At 35.7% G+C, this 23739-nt stretch overlaps 2 protein-coding genes across 3 annotated transcripts; both read right to left on the reverse strand.

Moving 5' to 3' along the window:
- Nucleotides 1–1104: 1104 nt before the first annotated feature.
- LOC132614254 (phosphoribosylaminoimidazole carboxylase, chloroplastic) lies at nucleotides 1105–11078 on the reverse strand. 2 transcript variants are annotated; one of them, XM_060328667.1, is made up of 16 exons: nucleotides 10756–11078; nucleotides 7826–8035; nucleotides 7644–7755; nucleotides 7482–7544; nucleotides 7251–7389; nucleotides 6839–6894; nucleotides 5816–5889; nucleotides 5533–5680; nucleotides 5216–5389; nucleotides 4750–4837; nucleotides 4475–4591; nucleotides 4052–4149; nucleotides 3829–3946; nucleotides 3651–3745; nucleotides 2038–2144; nucleotides 1105–1655 (listed from the first exon to the last, which is right to left on the reverse strand). In XM_060328667.1, exons 1-16 carry the CDS (start codon nucleotides 10947–10949, stop codon nucleotides 1562–1564), a joined length of 1887 nt encoding a protein of 628 aa, XP_060184650.1. In that variant the 5' UTR covers nucleotides 10950–11078; the 3' UTR covers nucleotides 1105–1561. The 2 variants fall into 2 exon arrangements, with proteins under 2 accessions (XP_060184650.1, XP_060184651.1); XM_060328668.1 differs by lacking the exons at nucleotides 5816–5889; nucleotides 6839–6894; nucleotides 7251–7389; ... (2 more) ...; nucleotides 7826–8035; nucleotides 10756–11078 and having other exon boundaries at nucleotides 5216–5399; nucleotides 5533–5674.
- Nucleotides 11079–13696: 2618 nt separating this feature from the next.
- LOC132612743 (probable LRR receptor-like serine/threonine-protein kinase At3g47570) lies at nucleotides 13697–22683 on the reverse strand. The gene is made up of 4 exons (XM_060326840.1): nucleotides 22675–22683; nucleotides 22144–22581; nucleotides 14412–17091; nucleotides 13697–14091 (listed from the first exon to the last, which is right to left on the reverse strand). Exons 1-4 carry the CDS (start codon nucleotides 22681–22683, stop codon nucleotides 13697–13699), a joined length of 3522 nt encoding a protein of 1173 aa, XP_060182823.1.
- Between the last annotated feature and the right edge of the window lie 1056 nt (nucleotides 22684–23739).

Here is a 23739-nt window from a genome sequence, read left to right on the forward strand (position 1 = left end):
ATATTTTTCTTTTTAGTCTGTCTAAAAAAAATATCACCTCTCTATATTTGGAAATAATTTAATTTTATGAAATGATTTACACAACAACACAAATATCTAAGACTTGTTTTGGACCATAAATTTTAAAAGTCTCCATTCTTTCTTAAACTCCGTGTCAAGTCAGATGGTGTCACATAAATTGAGACGGAGGGGAAGGTCCAATATGTTGGGCAACATGTAATCAAAATAAAAGTTCGTCTCTGCAGTCCATCAGCATTCAACACGATTACACGACCAGATAGATAGTAGAAGAGCGAAACTCTAAACACAGCAAAATGAAGCAAAACAGCGGAAGTTCTAGATTTCAAGTAGAAGTTTGGTGGTCATTGCTAAGTTGCTAGGCAAACTGTCAAGCACAACCTCAATGTTAGAGATGAAATAAAGCTAAAACAAAGGCCGCGAAGTAAAATAGAGTTTCATCAGATAAAATTCAAGTAAACAAGAACGTATCTACGGAGACACAACTCACAAGTGTTACATACGTGGAAGAATAGCTTAGGACAGGCAAAAACAAGAACGTTCATAAAATTAACTCAGCAGAACGTAGTCGGTATAATTCACAAAGCTGAGGAGATATGATGGAAGATCTTGCAAATGTTGTTAACCCACCAACTAAGATGAAAATACCTAGGAACGCAAGGCATAGAGATGAATTTAAGATTTTAAGTCGATAGAGTTCACTGCAAATAGTGAGTATACATGAAGCATTGTATGCAAAGTATATTTGCCCCTAGACGGGCAGGAAATGTTGGAAATTATCTTCTATGTCGACTTAACATTAACTTAATTATTTGATTTTATAAAACAAACTAAACAAATATAGTTGGCGGATATGACTTGAGCAGAGCCTAAATCACTTCTGTTTTGATGTGATCTTGGAAGTACTATAGACCTTGTTGTACATTTAAAAACATGTGAAGACGGCTTAAGCTACACATAGCTCACTATTAAGGAATTCTTGAATTATGCAATGATCTCTGGTTATTATAAATTAACTGGAAGGAGCCCCAGAAAGTAGGGTGGTGTTAATTAGGTAGCATGTAAGAATGCAGCAAAAACTCAATATTCTTCCTTAATCTCATATATCAGAAATGGCAATTGTCATCCTTTTAAATTTCAAAGCAGATTAAAATAGTCTGCAGAACAGGGGCAGTAGTTCAGTTTTGAACAATAACAATCTTGTGACCTCTCAAATTCAAATTAGAATTAAAAGGATAAAGAAAGAACAAATCTTTAACAAGATTCCAAGTAGAAAGCTTGTTCAAAAATAATCTTGCATCATGCCTTTGCTCACCTGCCTCAAAAATGCATTTTCTCCCGAACACGAATATAACACACTGCTGACTACTGCTTGTGCTTATGCTATCTAAATATCAACTATTGTACAATGAAGGTAACATTGTGCTGGTACACTTTAGTGCACGTTAGAAACAGCTGGTGCTGAAACGATTCTCTTCTTAAACAACCTATATTCTCCACACTTAATCAGCATTTGATAGATTATACAACCCCGAGCGATAGTTTAAGAGTTCAGATACTCTTCAAAGCCAACTTTTTCTAGTCTTTCCCCCTTGACCAAAACCTCATCTCTTCTGTCTTCTTGGTACTGGGACATCCTGCAAGGATCATTAAATTCCAAGTCATTCTCATAATTCCAACCGGGTCGAGCAAAGAAAAAAACCTTTTTGGGTAAAAAGAGCTACTAGCCTTGGAACATAATAATGTTGTTACTTCCATTGGAAAAAGAATCTTGAACTCTTTCATTCTTCCATTTACTGACATCTCATACTTGCTCATTTATTTATTTTTTGTTTCGAAGGATAAGGAAAGATAATCTCTGACTTACTCTTTACAAGAAAAAAATGACTTACTCTTTACAAGAAAAAAAATAATATTTAAGTTCTTTCCATTTTTCTTCTAATGACTATAAATAGGAGGTGGGAAAAGGGGGAAGGGAAGAAGTTTTTACAGGAAATAATGAGAGGAAGGTTTCATTACCTAGCTTGCAACTTTATGTCGCTGATCCCTAACAATCTTACTGCCAGCAGACCAGCATTTGTCGCATTGTTGATTGCAACCGTTGCAACTGGGACCCCTCTTGGCATCTACATAAATGAGAAACCATGATCTGTCAACTGCTATGACCTAAAATGTCTTACAAGCCTTATGAATAAAACTGATAAGAAACATCCCCAATCACCAAGTTGTCACTTTTAAGCCTGCTTGATTACACAAGCAACTAAAAATATTTGCCCGAAAATACCACTCCCATAAGAGCAAGGTTGCATTTAAAGAGAAAAGGAACAAAGATAAAATTTACTTCTGAAGCATTTTAAAAAAAAAAAATTAGGCCTTTAATAGGTCAGGGCGGATTGCCACTACCAGGAGAAATTTTAGGCAAAATCAAGCTGTGAGACAGTTCCATTCATGAGTCCAAGGTGTAATATTACAGTAAAGCATAGAGCTCTGTCGAAGAAAAAACTAGGCAATTCACTCCAAGTGGAGCGAAACGGACTGTGAGGATTCATGTAGCTGACCAACTAGCTTGGATTGAAGCGTAATTGTCGTTATTGTACTTGAGCACTAGTCCAACTAAGAATGTACATATATCTGTTTTTAACAAGATATTTAATGATAACGACACTTTGGTCCTCTAAATAACACACCACACGTTATTCTTTGCAATTCTTATCTCTTGTTTCTCTCTCTCTCTGAACTCAAAAGCCTAAATTGTTATCATTATTAATTTTTCTTAGGGAAAAGGGTCAAAAATGCCCCTCTACTTTGGGAAAAGAGCTAAAAATATCCTCCATTACAAATTTGGGTCAAAAATACCCCTCCCGTCATTAAAGTTTTCAAATATACCCCCGTCTTAACGGAAATCAGCAACATAACCCAATTTCATTTTTAAACCCGCTTTACGTAAACCTGACCCAACTACATAAAAAACCCATATGCAACCAACTTATTCCCGAGTCCTACATCTAGAGCCACTAGGCACAGAAGCGGGTAACCATATGGGTTTTTTATTTAGTTGGATCGGGTTTAAATGGAGCGGATTTAAAAATGAAATCGGGTTACGTTGGGGATTTCCGTTAATACAGGGATATATTTGAAAACTTTAATGACGGGAGGGGTATTTTTGCCCCAAATTTGTAATGGAGGATATTTTTAGCCCTTTTCCCAAGTAGAGGGGTATTTTTGACCCTTTTCCCTTTTTCTTATGTATGTTTCCAGCTAGCTGGCCCACAATGTCATTGAGCTTATAAAAGATATTAGACCCCCATAACTACTGAGTTTGATATGACTGAATACTACTCCCTCAGTCCCAATTTATTGAAGGTGTTTGACCGGGCACGGAGTTTAAGAAATGAAAGGAAGGCACGGAGTTTAAGAAATGAAAGGAAGACTTTTGGAACTTGTGGTCTCAAATAAGCTATAGATACTTGTGTGGCTATAAGTCATCTTTAAAAGCTAAAATGGGAAGTTTAAACTTAAATTGTTACTAAATTTAGAAAGGTGTCATTCTTTTTGGGATTGATTAAAAAGGAAAGGCTGTCACATAAATTGGGACGGAGAGAGTATTATTCTAGAGTAGAGACCAAAAGTACCTGAACAATGGACAATAGGGAGTCAAGTCCATCTAATGTGGAAGCCCGTACTGGAACACCAATAACAGGTAGCGGAGTCAATGCAGCAACCATTCCTGCCCAAGCAAAAAGGCCACATTTAGTGTGCACTAGAAGACCTACAACAGGGTAAGTTATTTTGTAGGCTAAGACAACCAACCAGGTAAGTGGGCGGCACCACCAGCCCCTGCAATTATTACTTGGATACCACGTTCCCGTGCAGACAAAGCATAAGAAAACATCATCTCAGGTGTACGATGAGCTGAAACTATTTTTACCTGCATCATTACAAGATTCTTCGGTCACTTAGGAGGTGATGATACATACATTAGGCAAGACGTCAAATGAGATGAAGATGAGGTGAAATAGTTAATGGTAAATACTTCAGCAGGCACATCAAACTCTTTTAAAATTTTGGCAGCATCCTTCATAACAGGAAGATCTGAATCAGATCCCATTATGATCCCAACACGTGGTGCAACTGCATAGTGAATGAAAAACAAGAATGATTATGTTCAAGTAAATATTCAAACAATAATCTGCAACTGAAAAAAAAAAAAAAAAAAATTACCGGTCCCCTAATTTATTTGGATAAGCTAGTTTGTGTCTGTAAAACACGACACCATACCACTATAACACAAAAGAACTATTGTTCAATTGTGATTTAACATTCTTAAAGCCCAATTATCATGTGAAGCATGACCAGATACCCCATTTGACTGCACACAATAGCACAAAAGCACAGAGATTTCTTCTGGCAAAGAAAGCAAGAAATAAATGTTTATGAAAGCATTTCGACAACTAACCTGCAGGCTGGTCATGAACACTTTCTTCATTTAGCATCACCCTTAGCTGCGCTTCCACAATGCCCATAGAAGGGCCAACTATTGTGATGTGTCCCATCTTGCGTTGCCTTCGCATCTCTTCAAATCATTGAAGCATACAGTTTTACTGTTTGGTGGCATACATGCATGTTTTTTTTTTTTAAAATTGGGAAAGAGTGTGTTTAAGGTTACATCCAAAAATGTATATGAGGAATGAAGGAGACAAAGACCAGCTATACGAGGTCAAATCCACCAACCTGGCTTGTCATACCAATGAATAGATGCCCCCGGAATTCCCAATGCCCTTCCCATAAGCTGATTAGCCAAAAGAAATCCAGGTTCACCCTGGAAGCAAAACGACAATGTCAGACAAGCATATGAGAGTTGCTGCTCATGCAACTTGTATTAATGCAAACGACAAATACGAACTTAAAAATGCATGAAAACGAATTTTGTGAAGATGCGACATTATTTTAAACACCAATCGTTGCACGCAAGCAAATGTATTTGGGAAACAGATGGTAAAAGCAATTCTCCTTCAGCACATTCATGTGAAAATGCATGAAACTTTTTTGAGACTAATGTGAAAATGCATATTGGAACAGACAGAACGCCCATGTCTTCAAAATTTCCTAAAGCAATTAAACACTAATTCAGTAATTAGCATTTACTAAATCTCAGTCAATTGTCGAGGGAAAGAAAAGAATTACTAAGAAAGATTACATCATCTTCCCCCAATATGTTATACATGACAGCAGCAGGAGTTTTCATTGATGGATCACCAAGTGGAAGGCCAACGACAGCCCGCAAATGCTGCTCAAATTGTGAAGTGAAGCAAGCCTCAATGGTGTGATGCCCACTATTATGAGGTCGAGGAGCTACTTCATTTAGTAAAATCTGCAAAAAGCTAACAATTACAGAGAGGTTAAGTTTAAAAAACAGGAATACTTTTGAATATATCTGTAAATACATAACTACTGATAAAGTTCCTTATAAAACAAAACAAAAATATTGAATGCGTGTGGAAATTGCCAGACAACCTGACCATCATCTGTCAAAAACAACTCAACAGCGAAGACTCCTGCACCTTCTAATGAACTAACAGCTTTGTGTGCAACGTCTGTTGCAAGCTTCATAATCTTCCAAGATACATTAGCAGGCGACTTTACAATATGACAAATGTTGTCCCTATCAACACACAAAATCCAGTAATCAGGATTTACGCAAGAGTCAACTTCTGAAAAAGTTCATATTAACACAAAGGATTTGTTTTTAATAGGTCATATTAACACAAAGGATATTGGCAAAGAAAGACAATCAAACCTGTGAATAGTTTCTACAGCAGGGTAACATGCAATTGAACTATCCCTTCCCCTCGCCACAATCACAGAGAGCTCCTGAAATAAAAGATAAAAGAAGTTAGAAAAGACAGGCCAATCCCTGCTTAAGCAGTAGCGGAAGGTGGTCATTTCTACACATGTTTCAAGTATCTGAAATGCCCTGTCAGGTATAATGAAAACTTCCTATCTAGTATTAACAAGCCTTGTGCTAATGATTAATATATTGTTACCTTTCTCAAAAAAAGATTGCTAAAACAGTAGCAATGGCAAACTTATATTTTCGAACTCCTTAAGCCCAGAACCATAGGAATATGGCAAACTTCTCTTTCTCAACTCCTTAAGCCCAGAACCATAGGGATATGGCAAACTTCTCTTTCTCAAACTTCTTAAGCTCAAAGCTTTCACTATTAGATTAATGGCAAATAGTCACTCAACATGGATAACTTTTATATTCACTTTTAGAAGACATATCTGAAGAGTATTCCCCTTTCAACATGTATTTTATCCTTAAATCAAAAAAAAAAAAAAAAATCCCACAAATGATTTGTGTACGAATATAACAAACCAAACTAGCACCAAACAAATTCAAATCAAGCTACAAGTTGATGTTTATTCCATCAATTTGATGTGAATTTTCGGTTTGCCTTGAACAACCCTTATTGCAAGATGGTAGGTTTTCCGTCCAGAACTACAAGTTAGGCTAAAATCTGCTTCAATATCTATGTAAAGCTAATGATGCCTTCTGAAACAAGAAAGAGAGAGTGGTTGTCGTGTTGACTTTGAGCTTCAAGATAGTGGCAATGAGATTAATGTTAACTGTTCAAAAAAAAAAAATAGTGGCAATGAGATCTGACTAATATAACGTCTTGGTATAAATAGCACCACATGAATGTGACACCTTGTATAGTTGCATAAAGCAAAGACAAATATAGTTCCATTCCTTTTTGTAGAAAGTGATTGGTAAATGCATATTGAGCACCCGTTTAATAACGAAGCAAATTCTAACCTTCACAAATGGCGCCCATTTCTCAACATATAAACCACGATCATATCCTCCAAGCGCTGAAAATTAAATTGAAGCACATATTATTACAGCCTGATTAAGCTTCAATAAAGTAGGGTGTCATACATTCCTATTGAGAGAAAAAAGTGGCAAAAAATTGATTCTTAACCAAAGAAGCTCTCCAACTATTATTAGCAGATGATGTACCCCTGAGATAGTATCATCTCAATATAAAGCCCATAAATGTGTTAATAAACCTCCATGTGGCTTCTTATAACAATTTCAAACACAGACAAAATTAGAAAACCCATGGAAACTATTTATCTAGTCATTTCTTCTCCCAAAGCCTTATTTTCGCACTCGATAAAAATTTAGAAGCAAAGAAATAGCGAATTTGTACAGGTTGGCGTAGTACCATTAACAGCAGATGAAAGCTCCTCCTCACTTTTAGCAACAGCATTGCCACGTCCATCATATGCCAGCCTCCTGCTCTTTATCATAAGAGGATAACCAAACAGTTCCCCTGCTCTTCTAGCACCTTCAAGATTATCAATCTGCTTGTGATGTATTTCTCACGTAAGTGAAAATATCAAATTTTATCAAAGAAGGCAGAAAAATAAAAATAGCAATGCCACCAGAAGCAAACCTGCATAAACTTAGAAAGTGGGATACCGTTACGAGAAAAGTGGACCTTCTGAAGATATTTATCCTGTTACAAGAAAAAATGAGTTAACCAATGAAATAATCTTAAACATTGTAGAGCAAAGACCTCACTTTCATCCAAATTAAGACATATTAAAAGGCTAACCTGGATTATGCGAATGGTAGAAGCCTTGGGTTGGCAATCCACACCTTGTTTCTCAAGCTTCTCAAGTGTAGCAACGTCAACATGCTCGATCTCAACGGTTAGTACTCCACACCTGCTTTCACGTCCAAATAAGTTTGCCGAAAAATCAAAATCCATAAACATATGATAAGTAAATACTGAACCTTTTCCCAAATTCTTCAACTGTGGCACTGTCATCATAGCTTCCTACCACGTGTTGATGTGCTAGTGCACTAGCAGGACAACTCTCCATCGGGTCCAAGACAATCACTTTGATTGCCATTTCGGATGCTGCTTCACACAGCATACGACCCAGCTGCCCTCCTCCCAAAACACCCACAACTGTTTCCGATAGTCCATGGACTGCTGAACCACTGCATCAAATTTGACAGTTGACACATTACAGAGCACCATTAATAATTAAAAAAAAAAAAAGTAGCGCTAGAAATTTACAGAACCATATAAAAAGCACCTATCTTACACATTGAAACAATATGAACTACAAAGCTTTTCTTAGCAATGTTCATGAAGAGCACAATATCGCATAAACTTCCAAGTGCAAGAAGTGACTAGAATATGTATGAAATCTCAAAAAGACATAGGAAATCAATTTCAATAAAATCCCAATAAAAGCTGAGCAAGTAAAGCACCAAATTTTAATTAGCGCCACCCCACCATAACAACAACTACAACACACCTAGTATAATCCCACCAGGTGGGGTCTGGGAGGGAAGAGTGTACCCCTACCTTGTATAGGTGGAGAGGTTGTTTCCGATAGACCCTCGGCTCAACACCACCCCACCATAAACCCATAAAAATGAATGTGCAGCAGCGATTATATGCAATTTACACCAAGAACAAACCACTAATACATTCAAGATAGCAACTTTAAACATTCTTGAGCAAACCCCATATTAAATTAAGCAAAAAGAACGATTATATGCAATTTTCACCAAGAACTAACCACTAATACATTCAAGATAGCAACTTTCGATATTCTTGAGCAAAGCAAACCCCATATCAAATTAAGCAAAAAGAATGATTATATGCAATTTGCACCAAGAACTAACCGCTCCTACATTCAAGCTAGCAACTTTAAAGATTCTTGAGCAACGCCCACATCAAAATTAAGCAGAAAAGAAATACTATATGCAATTTTCACCAAGAACTAACCACTAGCAACTTTAAAGATTCTTGAGCAAACCCCACATCAAAATTACGCAAAAAGAACGATTATATGCAATTTGTACCAAGAACTTACCACTAATACATTCAAGATGGCAACTTTAAAGATACTTGAGCAAACCCCACATCAAATTAAGCGAAAAGAACGGTTATATGCAATTTGTACCAAGAACTAACCACTAATGCATTCAAGATGGCAACTTTAAAGATACTTGAGCAAACCCCACATCAAATTAAGCGAAAAGAACGGTTATATGCAATTTGTACCAAGAACTAACCACTAATGCATTCAAGATGGCAACTTTAAAGATACTTGAGCAAACCCCACATCAAATTAAGCGAAAAGAACGGTTATATGCAATTTGTACCAAGAACTAACCACTAATGCATTCAAGATGGCAACTTTAAAGATACTTGAGCAAACCCCACATCAAATTAAGCGAAAAGAACGGTTATATGCAATTTGTACCAAGAACTAACCACTAATGCATTCAAGATGGCAACTTTAAAGATACTTGAGCAAACCCCACATCAAATTAAGCGAAACGAACGGTTATATGCAATTTGTACCAAGAACTAACCACTAATGCATTCAAGATGGCAACTTTAAAGATACTTGAGCAAACCCCACATCAAATTAAGCGAAAAGAACGGTTATATGCAATTTGTACCAAGAACTAACCACTAATGCATTCAAGATGGCAACTTTAAAGATACTTGAGCAAACCCCACATCAAATTAAGCGAAACGAACGGTTATATGCAATTTGTACCAAGAACTAACCACTAATGCATTCAAGATGGCAACTTGAAAGATACTTGAGCAAACCCCACATCAAATTAAGCGAAAAGAACGGTTATATGCAATTTGTACCAAGAACTAACCACTAATGCATTCAAGATGGCAACTTTAAAGATACTTGAGCAAACCCCACATCAAATTAAGCGAAAAGAACGGTTATATGCAATTTGTACCAAGAACTAACCACTAATGCATTCAAGATGGCAACTTTAAAGATACTTGAGCAAACCCCACATCAAATTAAGCGAAAAGAACGGTTATATGCAATTTGTACCAAGAACTAACCACTAATGCATTCAAGATGGCAACTTTAAAGATACTTGAGCAAACCCCACATCAAATTAAGCGAAAAGAACGGTTATATGCAATTTGTACCAAGAACTAACCACTAATGCATTCAAGATGGCAACTTGAAAGATACTTGAGCAAACCCCACATCAAATTAAGCGAAAAGAACGGTTATATGCAATTTGTACCAAGAACTAACCACTAATGCATTCAAGATGGCAACTTTAAAGATACTTGAGCAAACCCCACATCAAATTAAGCGAAACGAACGGTTATATGCAATTTGTACCAAGAACTAACCACTAATGCATTCAAGATGGCAACTTGAAAGATACTTGAGCAAACCCCACATCAAATTAAGCGAAAAGAACGGTTATATGCAATTTGTACCAAGAACTAACCACTAATGCATTCAAGATGGCAACTTTAAAGATACTTGAGCAAACCCCACATCAAATTAAGCGAAAAGAACGATTATATGCAATTTGTACCAAGAACTAACCAGGCAACTTTAAAGATTCTTGGGCAAACCCCACATCAAATTAAGCGAAAAGAACGATTATATGCAATTTGTACCAAGAACTAACCAGGTAACTTTAAAGATTCTTGAGCAAACCCCACATCAAATTAAGCGAAAAGAACGATTATGTGCAATTTGTACAAAAACGAACCACTAATACATTCAAGATGGCAACTTTAAAGATTCTTGAGAAAACCCCACATCAAAACTAAGCCAAAAAAATATATTTCCAGCTATACAGACTAAAAACTATACACTAAATAAATAAATAAAAAATCAAGCAAGGTGGGAGACAAGCACCTGGGTTTTTCCTCTACAACATCCAATGAAGCTTTGCAAGACAATACAGTAGAACTGTTCTGAACTTGCTGTGATGATGAGAACAAAAAGCTTTGATTTTTAACCATACTGCCAAAAAGGGTACTCTTTTGAGAGGCAAAAGTGGTCCTTTTATGGGCAGAAAGTGTTGGGAGAGTGTTGCTTAGGCTCAGCATTCCCTCTCTAATTTTTCCTCCAAACAAGTGACAAAGTATAAAGGAGGAGCAATAGGAACAGAGGAAAGAGAAGGCTGAAGCTGTAGCACAGTTCTGTTTTAGTTAGGAAAGTTAAAACTAGGTTTTTTTGGGGGGTGGGTTTTGAGTTTTAACAAAAAGGAAGACCCGTCAAGGAAAATAGATTTGATTTACGCATACACAATAGATATGCATAAATTATATACTCCCACTGTGCCAAAAAGATTATTCTCCTTTTCTTTTTAGTCTGTCCCAAAAAGATTATTCTCTTTCTATATTTAAAAACAATTTAACTTTATGAGATGATTTACAGCCACACAAATATCTAAGACTTATTTTGGACCACACATTTCAAATGTCTTCCTTTATTTCTTAAACTTTGTGTCAAGTCAAAAGAGAACAATCTTTTTGGGATGGAGGGAGTACTAATTATAATCTAGGAATTAGTTGAGTTAGATTAATAATGAGATGATGATTATGGTGTTATTAAAAATGAGCATTTTATCTCTAAATAGTTTAATTTAATGTAGATATTATTTATGTTATGAAAATATTAATGTGTGGATGTCTATTACTTCTCTACGTATAACTCCCACTATTTTATGTTTATAACTCTTGTAGAAGTAACCCTATTACTTCATGACCACTATTGTCATACTTTATTTCTATAACCTCCAAATAGTTATTACCCATGTTTATGACACACCTTTTAGTGTTCTTAATGTATTCCTATATATAGTTGGATTGTACTCCCTGCGTTCACTTTTACTTGTCCACTATTCCTAAAATAGATTATCATTTTTACTTGTCATTTTCACATATCAAGATAAGACAAAAAAAAAATCATGTTTTATCGATAGTATTAATTATTCACTTCAAATCATTTTTCAAATCCAATAAAAATATGCATAAATTAATATGGGTACATTGGTAAATTATGTACTCCATTTATTATTTCTTAAATAGCGTGAAAAGTCCAAAGTGGACAAGTAAAAGTGAACAGAGGGAGTATGTAATAGTTGTATACTTGAACAACACTTGGAAGGATGAATAAAGTTCTCGTTTGTGTTAGGGTTTTGCCCGGATTTTTTTACCATATTTAGATTTTACCTTTTCTTGATGGAAGGGCAAAGAGTTTACCATAATTGATTTTACTTTTTCCAAAAGAAAAATGCAAATCTTCCATATTTGAGTAACCCTTTTCTTAGAAGAAAAGTTTTTGATATCTATAAATTGAAGACCTCCTTCTCATAATTAGAGAACACACAATAGCATCCACAATGTAGTCACTAAAGAGTCTTGTGTATAGGAAGATTATTCTATTCATAGTTTTTAATGCTTTCTTTTAAATTAGGTTTTTTAATATGTAGGTCACTTGATCAAACCATATTATAATATGATGCTTTTTAGTATATTTTTTTTGTTGTCCAATTTATCGTCATTCAAGGTTTGCGATTGTAAGCTTTTGCATGACGCCCTGTTATTTCGATCCCAACAAGTGGTATCAGAGCCAAAGGTTCAGCCAATGATTCGGCGATGTTCAAGACATGTTCAAGGCGGTTTCAAATCAAGAGCAACCAATTTCACGATAATGAAGATTTTATCTAGGAGTACTACATATGGAGATGAGTTTCAACCATAATTTCAACATCTCTGCTGTTGCATCTTTAAAAATAAAGCAAATATTTTAAAACCAATTTTTAACCCATAATATTTTTAATCTTATTTTTAATAATGGCAAGCAGCAGTGATGAAGGTTCATGAAGAAGGCGGATCAAGTTTTGTCAAGAAAATCCAGACCAAAAGGGGAGATTTGTTAGGGTTTTGCCCTGATTTTCTTACCATATTTGGATTTTATCTTTTCTTGATGGAAGGGCAAATAGCTTACCATAACTGATTTTACTTTTTTCAAAAGGAAAATGCAAATCTTCCATATTTGAGTAACCCTTTTCTTGGACGAAAAGTTTTGGACATCTATAAATTGAAGACTTCCTTCTCACAATTAGAGAACACACAATACCATCCATAATGTAGTCACTAAAGAGTCTTGTTTATGGGAGATTATTCTCTCCATAGTTTTTAATGCTTTCTTTTAAATTAGGTTTTTTAATGTATAGGTCACTTGACCAAACCATATTATAATATTATGCTTTTTAGTATATTTTCTTTGTTGTCCGATTTATCGTCATTCAAGATTTGCAATTGTAAGTTTCCGCATGATGCCCTGCTATTTCGGTCCCAACAGTTTGCTCTCTATATTTCTTGTCTATTTTCTTATTTCATATTGTTACTCTTTTAGGTTGATTTTACAATAATGTAATATTAATAACTAATGGTTGCATTAGTTGTGCAATGATTCTTCTTATTCAGCCAATCAAATAGTATATATTTTATGCTGAATTTTGCCGAACACCTTAAATCTAAAAATAAAAATAAAAATAAAATAATAATGTCCCAAAAGCTTGGCTAAAACAGTAGACAGCTCAGATTCTATTATCAATTTAGATGTGTCATCATAATTTGTATCTAAATCTGTTTGGTTTTGTGATTGCAAATTTGCAATATTCCTACTTACTAGAAATGCTGTAGTTGTCGCTTTGGGAATGTTTAACAATGGCAAAGAAGTCTTTTTGAAGTTATATATCAAAGAAGGAAATCTTTACCAATAAAATGCTCAAAAATAGCTTGAATACATTTACATATACCTCAAATGAACTGCACTTCTATGATCATAATACCCTATCACATTTACACAAAGCTTCTTTGACTAACTGCAACTCTTTAACAACATCACTGATTCCCAATCTTTCTTTTGGTGATTCCATAGTGCAAGAAATCCCAATTTTACACATAGAAATTAAACATTCTTTAATGTAATCTTTGGTTTTCCTTTGAGCAATAGTACTGTTGGAGGTCTCCTCTTCTTGCAAATTGTGGCATAGCAATGGATCAACAATTTCCATGACTCTACCAGTAGAGAAAGCCATTTTAACATAGTTGTGAAGGTTCAATCCATTTGAAAAGGCGTCATCTGTCGGCTTTTTCCCTGTTAACATCTCCAGTATCATAATGCCATAGCTGTATATGTCACCATTAGTTGATACTTCACTTCCCATTCCATATTCTGCAAATTTTAGTAATGTCATATCAAAAGACAATCACTTAGTAATTATTAGCTAAGTGTGTCCAAGAAAATTAAAGGGATAATTATGTTTTTGGACCGCTCTAAGAAATAATACCCGGGAAATGTATAGGCTTTGCATATTAAGTATAAAAATACATACAATATACATATAATATACATATATATACATAATCAGTGTATATGATTTGTATATTTTGGCTAGCACCAGTAATTAATTTTGGCCGACGAGACAAAAATATAAATACTAAAATTAAAGCTCATTGTGCAAAATCTACTATAAGAATGCTTAAAATGGTTACCTGGAGCTGCATAGCCAACTGATCCTTTAATATCAATAGTTCTAGTTTCTCTTTGAACTGTTTCTTGGAGGAATCTTGACAAACCAAAATCGCCCAGACGGGCAGTCATGTCCTCGTCTAGAAGGACATTGCTCGGCTTCAAATCACAATGAACAACTGGTGTTTGGCTTCCATGATGAAGATACTCGAGTGTGAAAGCAACATCCATTGCAATGTTTATTCTCTGATACAGATCAAGATATCGAACGTGCTGACTACCATCGTTGGTAAACGAATGCAGCCACTCGTCCAGGCTACCATTGACCATGAACTCGTAAATCAGGGCCTTAAAATCATTGCCCTGAAAGTCAGTGCCTGAACATGCAGTTATTAACTTGACAAGATTTCTATGCCTGAGGTTTTTAAGGACTTCACATTCAGCCTTGAAGCTCTTCAAAGCTCCTCTATGCTGCAAATCGAGTACTTTGATCGCGATAGTTTTTTCATCTGGACTAAGAATTCCCTTGTATACAGAACCAAAACCACCCTTACCTATTAAATTTTCTGAAGAGAATCCATTGGTTGCTTTTAGCAGTTCCCCATAGGAGATTTTCAAGAACGAATCATCTGTTAAATCAGGTGAAGGACTATGTTTCCTCCTTAAGAAACACAAAATTAGGAGTACCAAAACAAGTGTTATTCCAAATAATCCACTGGCAACAGAAATAATTATCTTCAGGGTTGATGACAATCTTCCCTTTTTCGGCATTGGAACCTTACATAGTGGTAGCTTTAGCATGGAAGAACCTCCACATAGATTTCTGTTTCCACTGATTATTGCCACACTTGCGTTACTAAAAACTCCTCCTTTAGGTACTTCGCCCTCAAAATTGTTAAATGACAGGTTTAAACTTTTCAATGATGTGAAAGTTTCAAAGAACTTTGGAATAAAACCAGTGAAATTATTACGCGAGAAGTCCAAATATGACAGCCCTCTCAAGGAACTTAAAGATTGTGGGATCACACCTTCAAACAGATTACCCTGAATATAGAGGTTTTCCAACTTGATGCAATTGCCTAAAGTGTTGGGAAGTTTTCCGGATAACTTGTTATCGGAGATATCAAGATACCCGAGATTGATTAAACTTCCTACTTCAAGTGGAAGAGAGCCACTTAATTGGTTTCCAGCGAGGTCTAGTTGGATCGACAAGGCTGAAATACTAAGAACCTCTTTCGGTATTGTGCCACTGAGTCTGTTACGCGAAAGATACAACATTTGCAACAACTGGCAATTTCCAAGAACAGAAGGAATAGTCCCTTCTATGTTATTTTGAGCTAGATTAAGTCCATACAAGGATGTTAAATTTCCAACGGAATAAGGGATTTCCCCAGAAAGCTTGTTTGCTTTAACATAGAAATACTTGAGCTTTTGAAGTTTACCAAGACTAGCTGGAATTTCCCCTGTCAATTGGTTATACTCCAAACTTACTATTTCCATGTTGCTGAGATCTACAAATCCATCAGGTATTCGTCCGAATAGTTTGTTCCTAGCAAAACCGATAGACCTAAAATTGGTTGAGAAGTTGCCAATATTCTTAGGCAACTGGCCTCCTATATTATTCACACTCAAACTCAGTTCTTTAAAACTGGTAATGTTAGCCAAGGAAGAAAAGAAATCCATGTCGTCTTCTCTCCCGGTTCCTAGATTATTGAAATGCATTCCTAGTCCTTGAAGATTATGGAGATTTTCAAGAGAAGGGATTTTCCCAGACATCTGGTTTCTTGATAATGAGATAATTTCAAGATTGGTTAAATTGGCAATGGAACTTGGAAGCACCCCACTCAATAAGTTTGAGAACAAATAAAGTAATCGAAGACTCGGAAGAGTGAATCCAATATCTATGGGAAGAGTTCCTTTAAGTTGGTTAACTGGAGCAGCAAGATGATAAAGAGAGGATAAGTTAAACACTGAAAAGGGAATAGCACCAGAAAGCATGTTATCACCAAGGGAGATATAGCTCAAGTTAGTCAATTGGCCGAACGAATACGGTATACTTCCTTCTAACCTATTCTCTGGTGCTGCTAAGGCAATAAGGGATGAAAGATTACCCAAAGAATAAGGCAGCTCACCTGTTAAATTGTTTGATCTAAGAAAAAGTACCTCAAGATTTCTCAAAGACAAACCAAGCTCCACGTGGATTTTCCCAGTCAGTGCATTACCATCCAAATCAAGATATATAAGCCTAGAGCAATTTGATAGTTCAACTGGAATTTCACCAGTAAATGAGTTATCCTTGAGGCTTAAGTTCTGCAACCTGAATAGCCTTCCAATTTCCTGTGGTATATCACCGTTGAAGGTGTTATTTCGAAGAATTAGTTCTCTAAGAAAACTCATATTCCCTATCTGAGGAACTAAAGTTCCTACAACCTGCTTGGAGCTTAAATCCAGCGCGGTCACCCTTTGATGTCGGGCGCTACATGTAACGCCTTGCCAGCTGCAATGATGAAAGGAATCATTCCAAGAATTGGTAACACCAAAAGGATCATATGCTATTTGTGCTTTGATGCTGAGAAGGGATAATCTATCAGTTTCATTTCCAGCGAGCCTGGAAGATACAGCTACAGAGAGAACACGTAATAAACAAGAAAGCATAAGACAAAGGAAAACATTAAGAGACTTCATGCCTGGAGCAATAAGTGACTACAAAAGTTTTCAGGAGCAGTTCAAATTCTAATATAAACTAAGGCAAGAGTAGACAGCGGCAGGCTTATGGGAAATGCAAGTTATGAGTTTGTTGAAATTACAACGCATGAGGAAATGATAAACACCACATGAGTTACCATAATGTAGCCTTTGATTTGGTCAACTATCAAACTAAAATATTTCTTGATGATCTTTTCAAGGTGTTTGATGGTTACAGGTACAAAGAACCTGATGGGATGGGGCAACTTCTGGGTCACTGTCAAACCATTAAATGACTATAAAATCTTATTTTTCTCAGAAGAAGATGAGAGGAAGAAACAAGCACTATAATACAAATTAAGTCAAAAGCTGCTGCTCAAAATCTTCTTAGTAATGATAGAATCCCAAACATTCTTGTACTACTGAATGTTTGCTAGTCAAAATTTTCACAGTTATGCTTGAAATGTGCATTTGCAAATTAGTCATAACTTAACAAAGCGGCTAACACACACACACGCACTTCTTCTTCTGCGCTTGTTCTACTTCAAACAGACAAGATACGGAGGGAAACAAAAAAAGATACAACTGTTAACCTGTCACTTGAAGTTTACCAAATTAGTTGATGTAGTCATAAAGTTAAATGAATCTACAATAAACTCTACATTCAGAGACTATGTTCCTCTAGAAATTAGAATAGATGAGAGTACATCTTAGCAGAAAACTAGACTTTTACACTCTCCTCCCCCTATCTTCCAAATAATTCTATCCAAAAACAATTGTAAAAGAGTGAAAAGGCCAAAAGAACTAGATTGAAAATACGAGGACGACCAGAATTCACGAGGGAATAATAAAATATAACCTGACATTAACTATATGCACTAACTCTAGGACACTGTCCTGAAATTTCACTTGTATAAGTTTTGAAGTCCTAGAATTTCACTTGTATAAGTTTTGACCTCCAGGACATTGTCCCGGAGTTTCATTTTCAGCAATTCACTTGTATACGTTTCGACCTCCTGGATCCTGACCTAGAGTTTCAGTTGTAGAAGTTCGACTTGTATAAGTTTCTTCAGGGCAGTGTCCCAGAGTTTAACTTGTATAAGTTTCAAACTCTTGAACACAATCCTTGAGTTTCAGTTGCAGTAGTTCGACTTGTATAAGTTTAGTTGACACTGTTATGAAATTTCACTTGCAACACTTCTGAACTTGAGGAAAATCTCCTGAAGTTCATGTGGCTATTTCAACTATTGTGCCACATTATTAAGTTCTCCCTATCTTTTTAACTTTGTAAACTTAATTATATTCCAATTAGCAACGCTAAAAGTGACAACATGGTATTATAGCAATGATATAAGCAGCACCTAAAAGCAGAAATTTATGTGGAATAAACTTTCATTTCAACAGCCAAGCATTATTATATACCATTGGATTAAGAAATTTTATAGTTATAAGAAAAAAAGGACCAAGACAATGAAGGGAAAAAAAGAATACATGAAATGGGCTCTTCTAAGCTGTCCCTGACAAATACTGCTATAATGACATACATATATATATAATCAATTGTACATGGAATTTGATAATTAAAATGACAAAACTAAGGTTGTGTTTGGTATTAATAAATATGTTTTCTTGGAAAATACTTTTTCCGAAAAAAAGTTACTTTTTTTACTTATTGATGTTTGATAAGTAGAAAATATTATTCCAAGAATATTTATATATAATCTAGGTAAACCTTATGGGCGGGAGGTGGGGTGGGTAATGAGAGGTGGGATCAGGTCAGGGTGGGGTATTAGATGGTGGAAATGAATCGAATGACACGTACGAAACTTGTTTTTCTACACCTATTAGCAAGTCATTTCCTTATTTTTGTAAGAAACTAATTGTTTTTTAAGAGAAAATAATTTCTAAAATATTTTGACCAACCAAATATGAAAAAATTGAAAAACATTTTTTAGCTTCCGGCTCCTTCGTACCAAACAAACCCTAAGATGTACAACACGGCTCCTCTCATTCATCAGTAGTTCCATCTCTTGTAAGTAGCAACTAGTATAATATAGCTTCAATGCTTGCAAATAGAGCTCAATTCAATTATATTTAAGTGATATGTATTCATATTTTTAATTTGTGTTTGTTATGGTTAAATTAATTTTGTGGAAATATCAACAATAACATACTCAGTGTGATTTCACAAGTGGAATCTGGAGAGGGTGGGTGCAGACATTACTTATGTTTTATAATTTTGTGCAAATATCAGGAAAGTAAGTGTTTTTCATTGTAGCATGCTGTCACTATAATACATTACTTGGAAAGTAAATCATACTCAAAATTTTTAAACAAAAAACGATAGCCACTTCATCTTTTGAATGCAATAACAAACCTCTCCTGATCAAAGTTAATGGTCAAACGAGATAGGGATTACCAAAACTCTTAAAATGTCAAAAATGACCATTACACCATTTTTTTATTTTTGTAAACGAGAATATTATCCAATAGTATTGTATTAAAATCATAAAAGTCTAACCTCTTGGATTTATGAGACAATACTACTGCCTTCACTTTTGAATGAAATATAAAGCATCCTTATGGAGCTAACTTTTCCAGGTTTATTTCACAATTTTGAAATATCTTAAAATTTAGGCTTAATGCATTTGCGGCCCCCTATATTTGCCCCTTTTTTTCATTTTGACATCTCAACTAAGTGTTGTTCCTATTGAACCCCTGAACTCGTCCTCAAATGTGTTTGTCAACCCCCTTAAATTTGATTTTTATTAGAAGCAGAAATTAAATTGGAAAATGAGTGTAGAGTAATACTTTAGACATGTGGTAAGCTATTCTTTAGGTCATGGATGTGTCGATTCTGCTCTTTCACTGCCAGCTTAATTAATAGCTATTCTTTTTCCCCCTCTCAATTGCTGCTAATCTTAATTAAAAGATAGCATAATTAAATTAGACTATATATTAGCATGTTGCTACATTGAACATGGAATACTATGTAAGTCAGATTATGTTTGATAGACACACTTGAGGACGAGTTCAGGAGTTCAATAGGAACAAAACTCAGTTGAGGTGCCAAAATAGAAAAAAGGGGCAAGTTTAGTGCCCGCATATGCATTAAGCCTAAAATTTAATACAATAAACTTTTTAACTTTTAATGTTGTCATTTTTATTTTAAAATAATCACTTATATGATATTTTAAAAATTGGATAAGCAGAATGACATGAATTTAAAAAAAAAAAAATGGATCCTGGAAAGTTGAAACAACATTGACTAGTAAATTAAAATTTTCATAATTGTAATTATGAGTAACGTCGGTCTGATCAACATTTGAAAACGGGCAATTTGCAGGAGTGACCTTCGCTGGGGGTGGTCTTTAAATTTTGTCCTTCAAGCAGAATTTGGGCGATACTGGTAGAATTTGCACATGGGCAGAATTTGCAAATTTCTGCCTTAAGGCCCAAATTCTGCCTTAAGGCAGAACTTGCATGGGCATAATTCTACCTTAAGGCAGAATTTTGCAACTTCTGCCTTGCGATTTTTTTTTATTTTTACTGAGCTGGGGTTCGAACTCACAACCTCAGGGTATTAGGCGAAGGGAAAAAATTTAAAGACCACCAATTTGAAGGGCAGATATTAAAGACCAACCCAAATGAAGGGCAATCCGCGCAAAAAAAAAAAAGTTTGAAAACTAGGGAATAAAAAACTCATCAGGCAGGACAAGTATTCCAGTTGTACACAATACTTTGAGTTAATCTTTTTCATTATAAAAAAGAGATGCCTTAAGGCAGAACTTGCATGGGCATAATTCTGCCTTGCGTTTTTTTTTTTTTACTGAGCTGAGGTTCGAACCCATAACCTCGAGGTATTAGGCAAAGGGCAAAACTTAAAGACCACCAATTTGAAGGGCAAAAATTAAAGATCACCCCAAATGAAGGGCAATCCGCACAAAAAAAAAAGTTTGAAAACTAGGTAATAAAAAACCCATCAGGCAGGACAAGTATTCAAGTTTTATACAATACTTTGAATTAATCTTTTTCATTATAAAAAAGAGAAAAAGCATAAATTCACCCCTAAACTTGCACTGAAAACTCACTTTAGAAATTAAACTTAACTTGTAATTCTTTAACTCCCCCTCCCCCCCCCCCCCCCCCCCCAAAGAAACTATATATGAATTATATTAGACCTTTCAATGCCCAGACCTGTGCGTGTGCCATCGCAGTTAGGCACGTCATTCACTTATTTTAGCAATTAATGTTTTTTCAATATGACATAATATATTTTAATGGGTTCAACAGTTATATTACCGTTCCCAAACCCACACCTGGCCCTATTAATAAGAACCCTAATTTCTTTTCTTCCTCACCTTCAATTAGCCCCAAACGTTGCTCCATTCCTGAAATTTCTTCTCTCTCATGCCTTCAACCAACCCAAATCTTTGTTCAAACATAAATTTAAGTTTTTGAAAGGATAATAGTGGCTGAATTTTGAAATTTCTAACACAATACGATCAGTTAATTTGACAAAGCTTTGTATTGAAGAGAATGGTCCTGCTTTGAAGGAAGAAGTTCGCTGCAATTATGGGTTTGTGGTTCCTTTGAAAACATCTTGGACTACTAGAAATCCCGGTACAAGATATTGGGCGTGTCCTTATTATCGGGTAATTAGAAGATTCATTTAGTAAAATTTATATTTTAGTTTGTATTAATTTTCACAACACTAATTCCTTCATTATTAAAGGGTCCAAGATCTTGCGACTTTTATTCGTGAAGGGATAAGGAAAGCACTGATCCGAGGTCCAAATTTGTAACAGGTTGAATGAAGTAATTGTACACCTTGAGGTAAGTCTCCTTAGTATACCAATGTGCAACATAGTGAATAGGTTCCAATCTTCTAAAATGAAATGCAGCAATAGCATGACAGCAGGATATACCTTTCAACATCCAAGATCTACAAGTCTTGTTGTTTAGATTCACTATAAATTTATTTCCCCAACTGTCCTTAATCTCAAACCCATGTTCACCATTCCATTCAAGATTACACTTCATTGACTTTCATGTGTTTTCTTGCAATACTTTTAGTGCCATTGGAGAAATATCAGTTATCCAAGTATTAGAGAACTCCCTCGGTTGTCCTATTCTTCTCATCATTTTGACCTTTATTTTCTCAAGAATTGTGATGATGGTCTTGTGCCTTGGACCCAATATCCATGAATTGAAGCTTTCAACCATGTTGTTGTCAACACTATCACAACAGCTGAAAGTCTTGAAGTAGACCTTGGACCACCTCTCTATGTTGTAATAGAGCAGATCCTCATTTATTTCATCCCCTAGCTTCTCCATATGATCCAAATTTCTGGTCAACTCTTGCTCATATGTAGACTTGACACATCTCCAGAAGCAGTTTCTTCTCTCAATGTCTTTAACATCCTTGGACCACTTGGCAAGTACATGCCTAGCAAACATTCTTTGTTTTGCATTTGGCATTAACTCCTTGATAGCCATATCAAGACCCTACAACAACATTTGAAACATACCAGGTGACAATAGTGTAGTACAATTTAAAATTAGGAAATTCAAATAACAAAAAAAAAAACAACACATTACCTTCTGCATATCTGAGAGAGTTATCACTTCTGTTCTGATAAGGTGTACCCTATGATCCTATGTTTTGATAATTGACAAACTGATGGGGAACCGACAAGATACCTGGTCCGCGATCTATTTTGAATATACCACGCGCACTCAGTGGTACAGCTTTAAACAATTGTAATGCTGGACCGTACAACAGCAGTGCTGCGGCCCATGCCTCGGGTCAAAGTTTGGTTGAGAAGTCTCCATCACATCTCACATGTTCCCCAATATATGTTCAACATGTCCCAACACATTGGATATCACTTGGAAAACCTAAAAATCACTTACAAAGTGTATCCATCACAAGATTCCCAAGTGTTCAACTAACAGAGCTGAAAACAAATTGAAGGACCAGATGCTAACTCTGAAGATATCCAAGTCTCTTAGTTTGTCTTAAGCTTTGTTTTATTTGTACTTAAATTGTAAACCTACTCTTATTGTTTGAGAAGCTATTTGTAGGTATTTAAAAGTCTCAAGGTCAGCTTGTTGGAAGTGTGTTTCCACAAGCTCTTGAGTGGTACACTAGGCTAGAGTTAGTCTAGGTGTATTAGTGGTCCTTAGCTAGAGTTAGCTAAGTGGAGTAGCTTGCAATCAGAGTATTGCAAGTATGGAGGGACTACGGGGGTTAGTTCCTAGGTTGCATAAACGTTATTATAAGGGTGAGGGATTATGGGAGTTAATTCCTAGCTTATGATAGAGTTGTAACCTAAAGTTGCTCGTGTAGTGGAGTTGAAATCCTACTGGAGTAGGTCGTGATTTTTAATCCCTTCAACAAGGAATTTTCCACGGTAAAATCCTGTGTCCATTACATACTGCATTACGTAAGGGAGCTGGTACGCAACCAGGTAGCTCCATACTGTTTGGTGAACGCACAGCCTAATCAATTAGTATCAGAACAGACCCTTTCTAAAAGGCTAACACCTAGAAAGGATCCTCAGTCTAATGGCTGCTCCCCTAAACTTAGAAAAAGGATACTCGATGATAACAACACCATGGGTAAATGATGAGTTCGACATGGAACATTTCACCCGCAAGTTT

Source organism: Lycium barbarum, chromosome 10 (assembly GCF_019175385.1).
Source record: "Lycium barbarum isolate Lr01 chromosome 10, ASM1917538v2, whole genome shotgun sequence".
Taxonomy (NCBI): domain Eukaryota; kingdom Viridiplantae; phylum Streptophyta; class Magnoliopsida; order Solanales; family Solanaceae; genus Lycium; species Lycium barbarum.

Excerpts from the sequence above, each read along its gene's own strand:
- LOC132614254 (XM_060328667.1), bottom strand. The coding sequence starts at position 10,949 with ATGCTGAGCCTAAGCAACACTCTCCCAACACTTTCTGCCCATAAAAGG. Across the intron at positions 8,036-10,755 it reads GTTGTAGAGGAAAAACCCAG|TGGTTCAGCAGTCCATGGAC; the intron begins GTGCTTGTCTCC and ends AATTTGATGCAG. Across the intron at positions 5,681-5,815 it reads GCTGTAGAAACTATTCACAG|GGACAACATTTGTCATATTG; the intron begins GTTTGATTGTCT and ends GTGTGTTGATAG.
- LOC132612743 (XM_060326840.1), bottom strand. Across the intron at positions 17,092-22,143 it reads TTTCTCCAATGGCACTAAAA|TCACTTATTGCTCCAGGCAT; the intron begins GTATTGCAAGAA and ends AAACTTTTGTAG. Across the intron at positions 14,092-14,411 it reads AGTTGGCTATGCAGCTCCAG|AATATGGAATGGGAAGTGAA; the intron begins GTAACCATTTTA and ends TAAAATTTGCAG.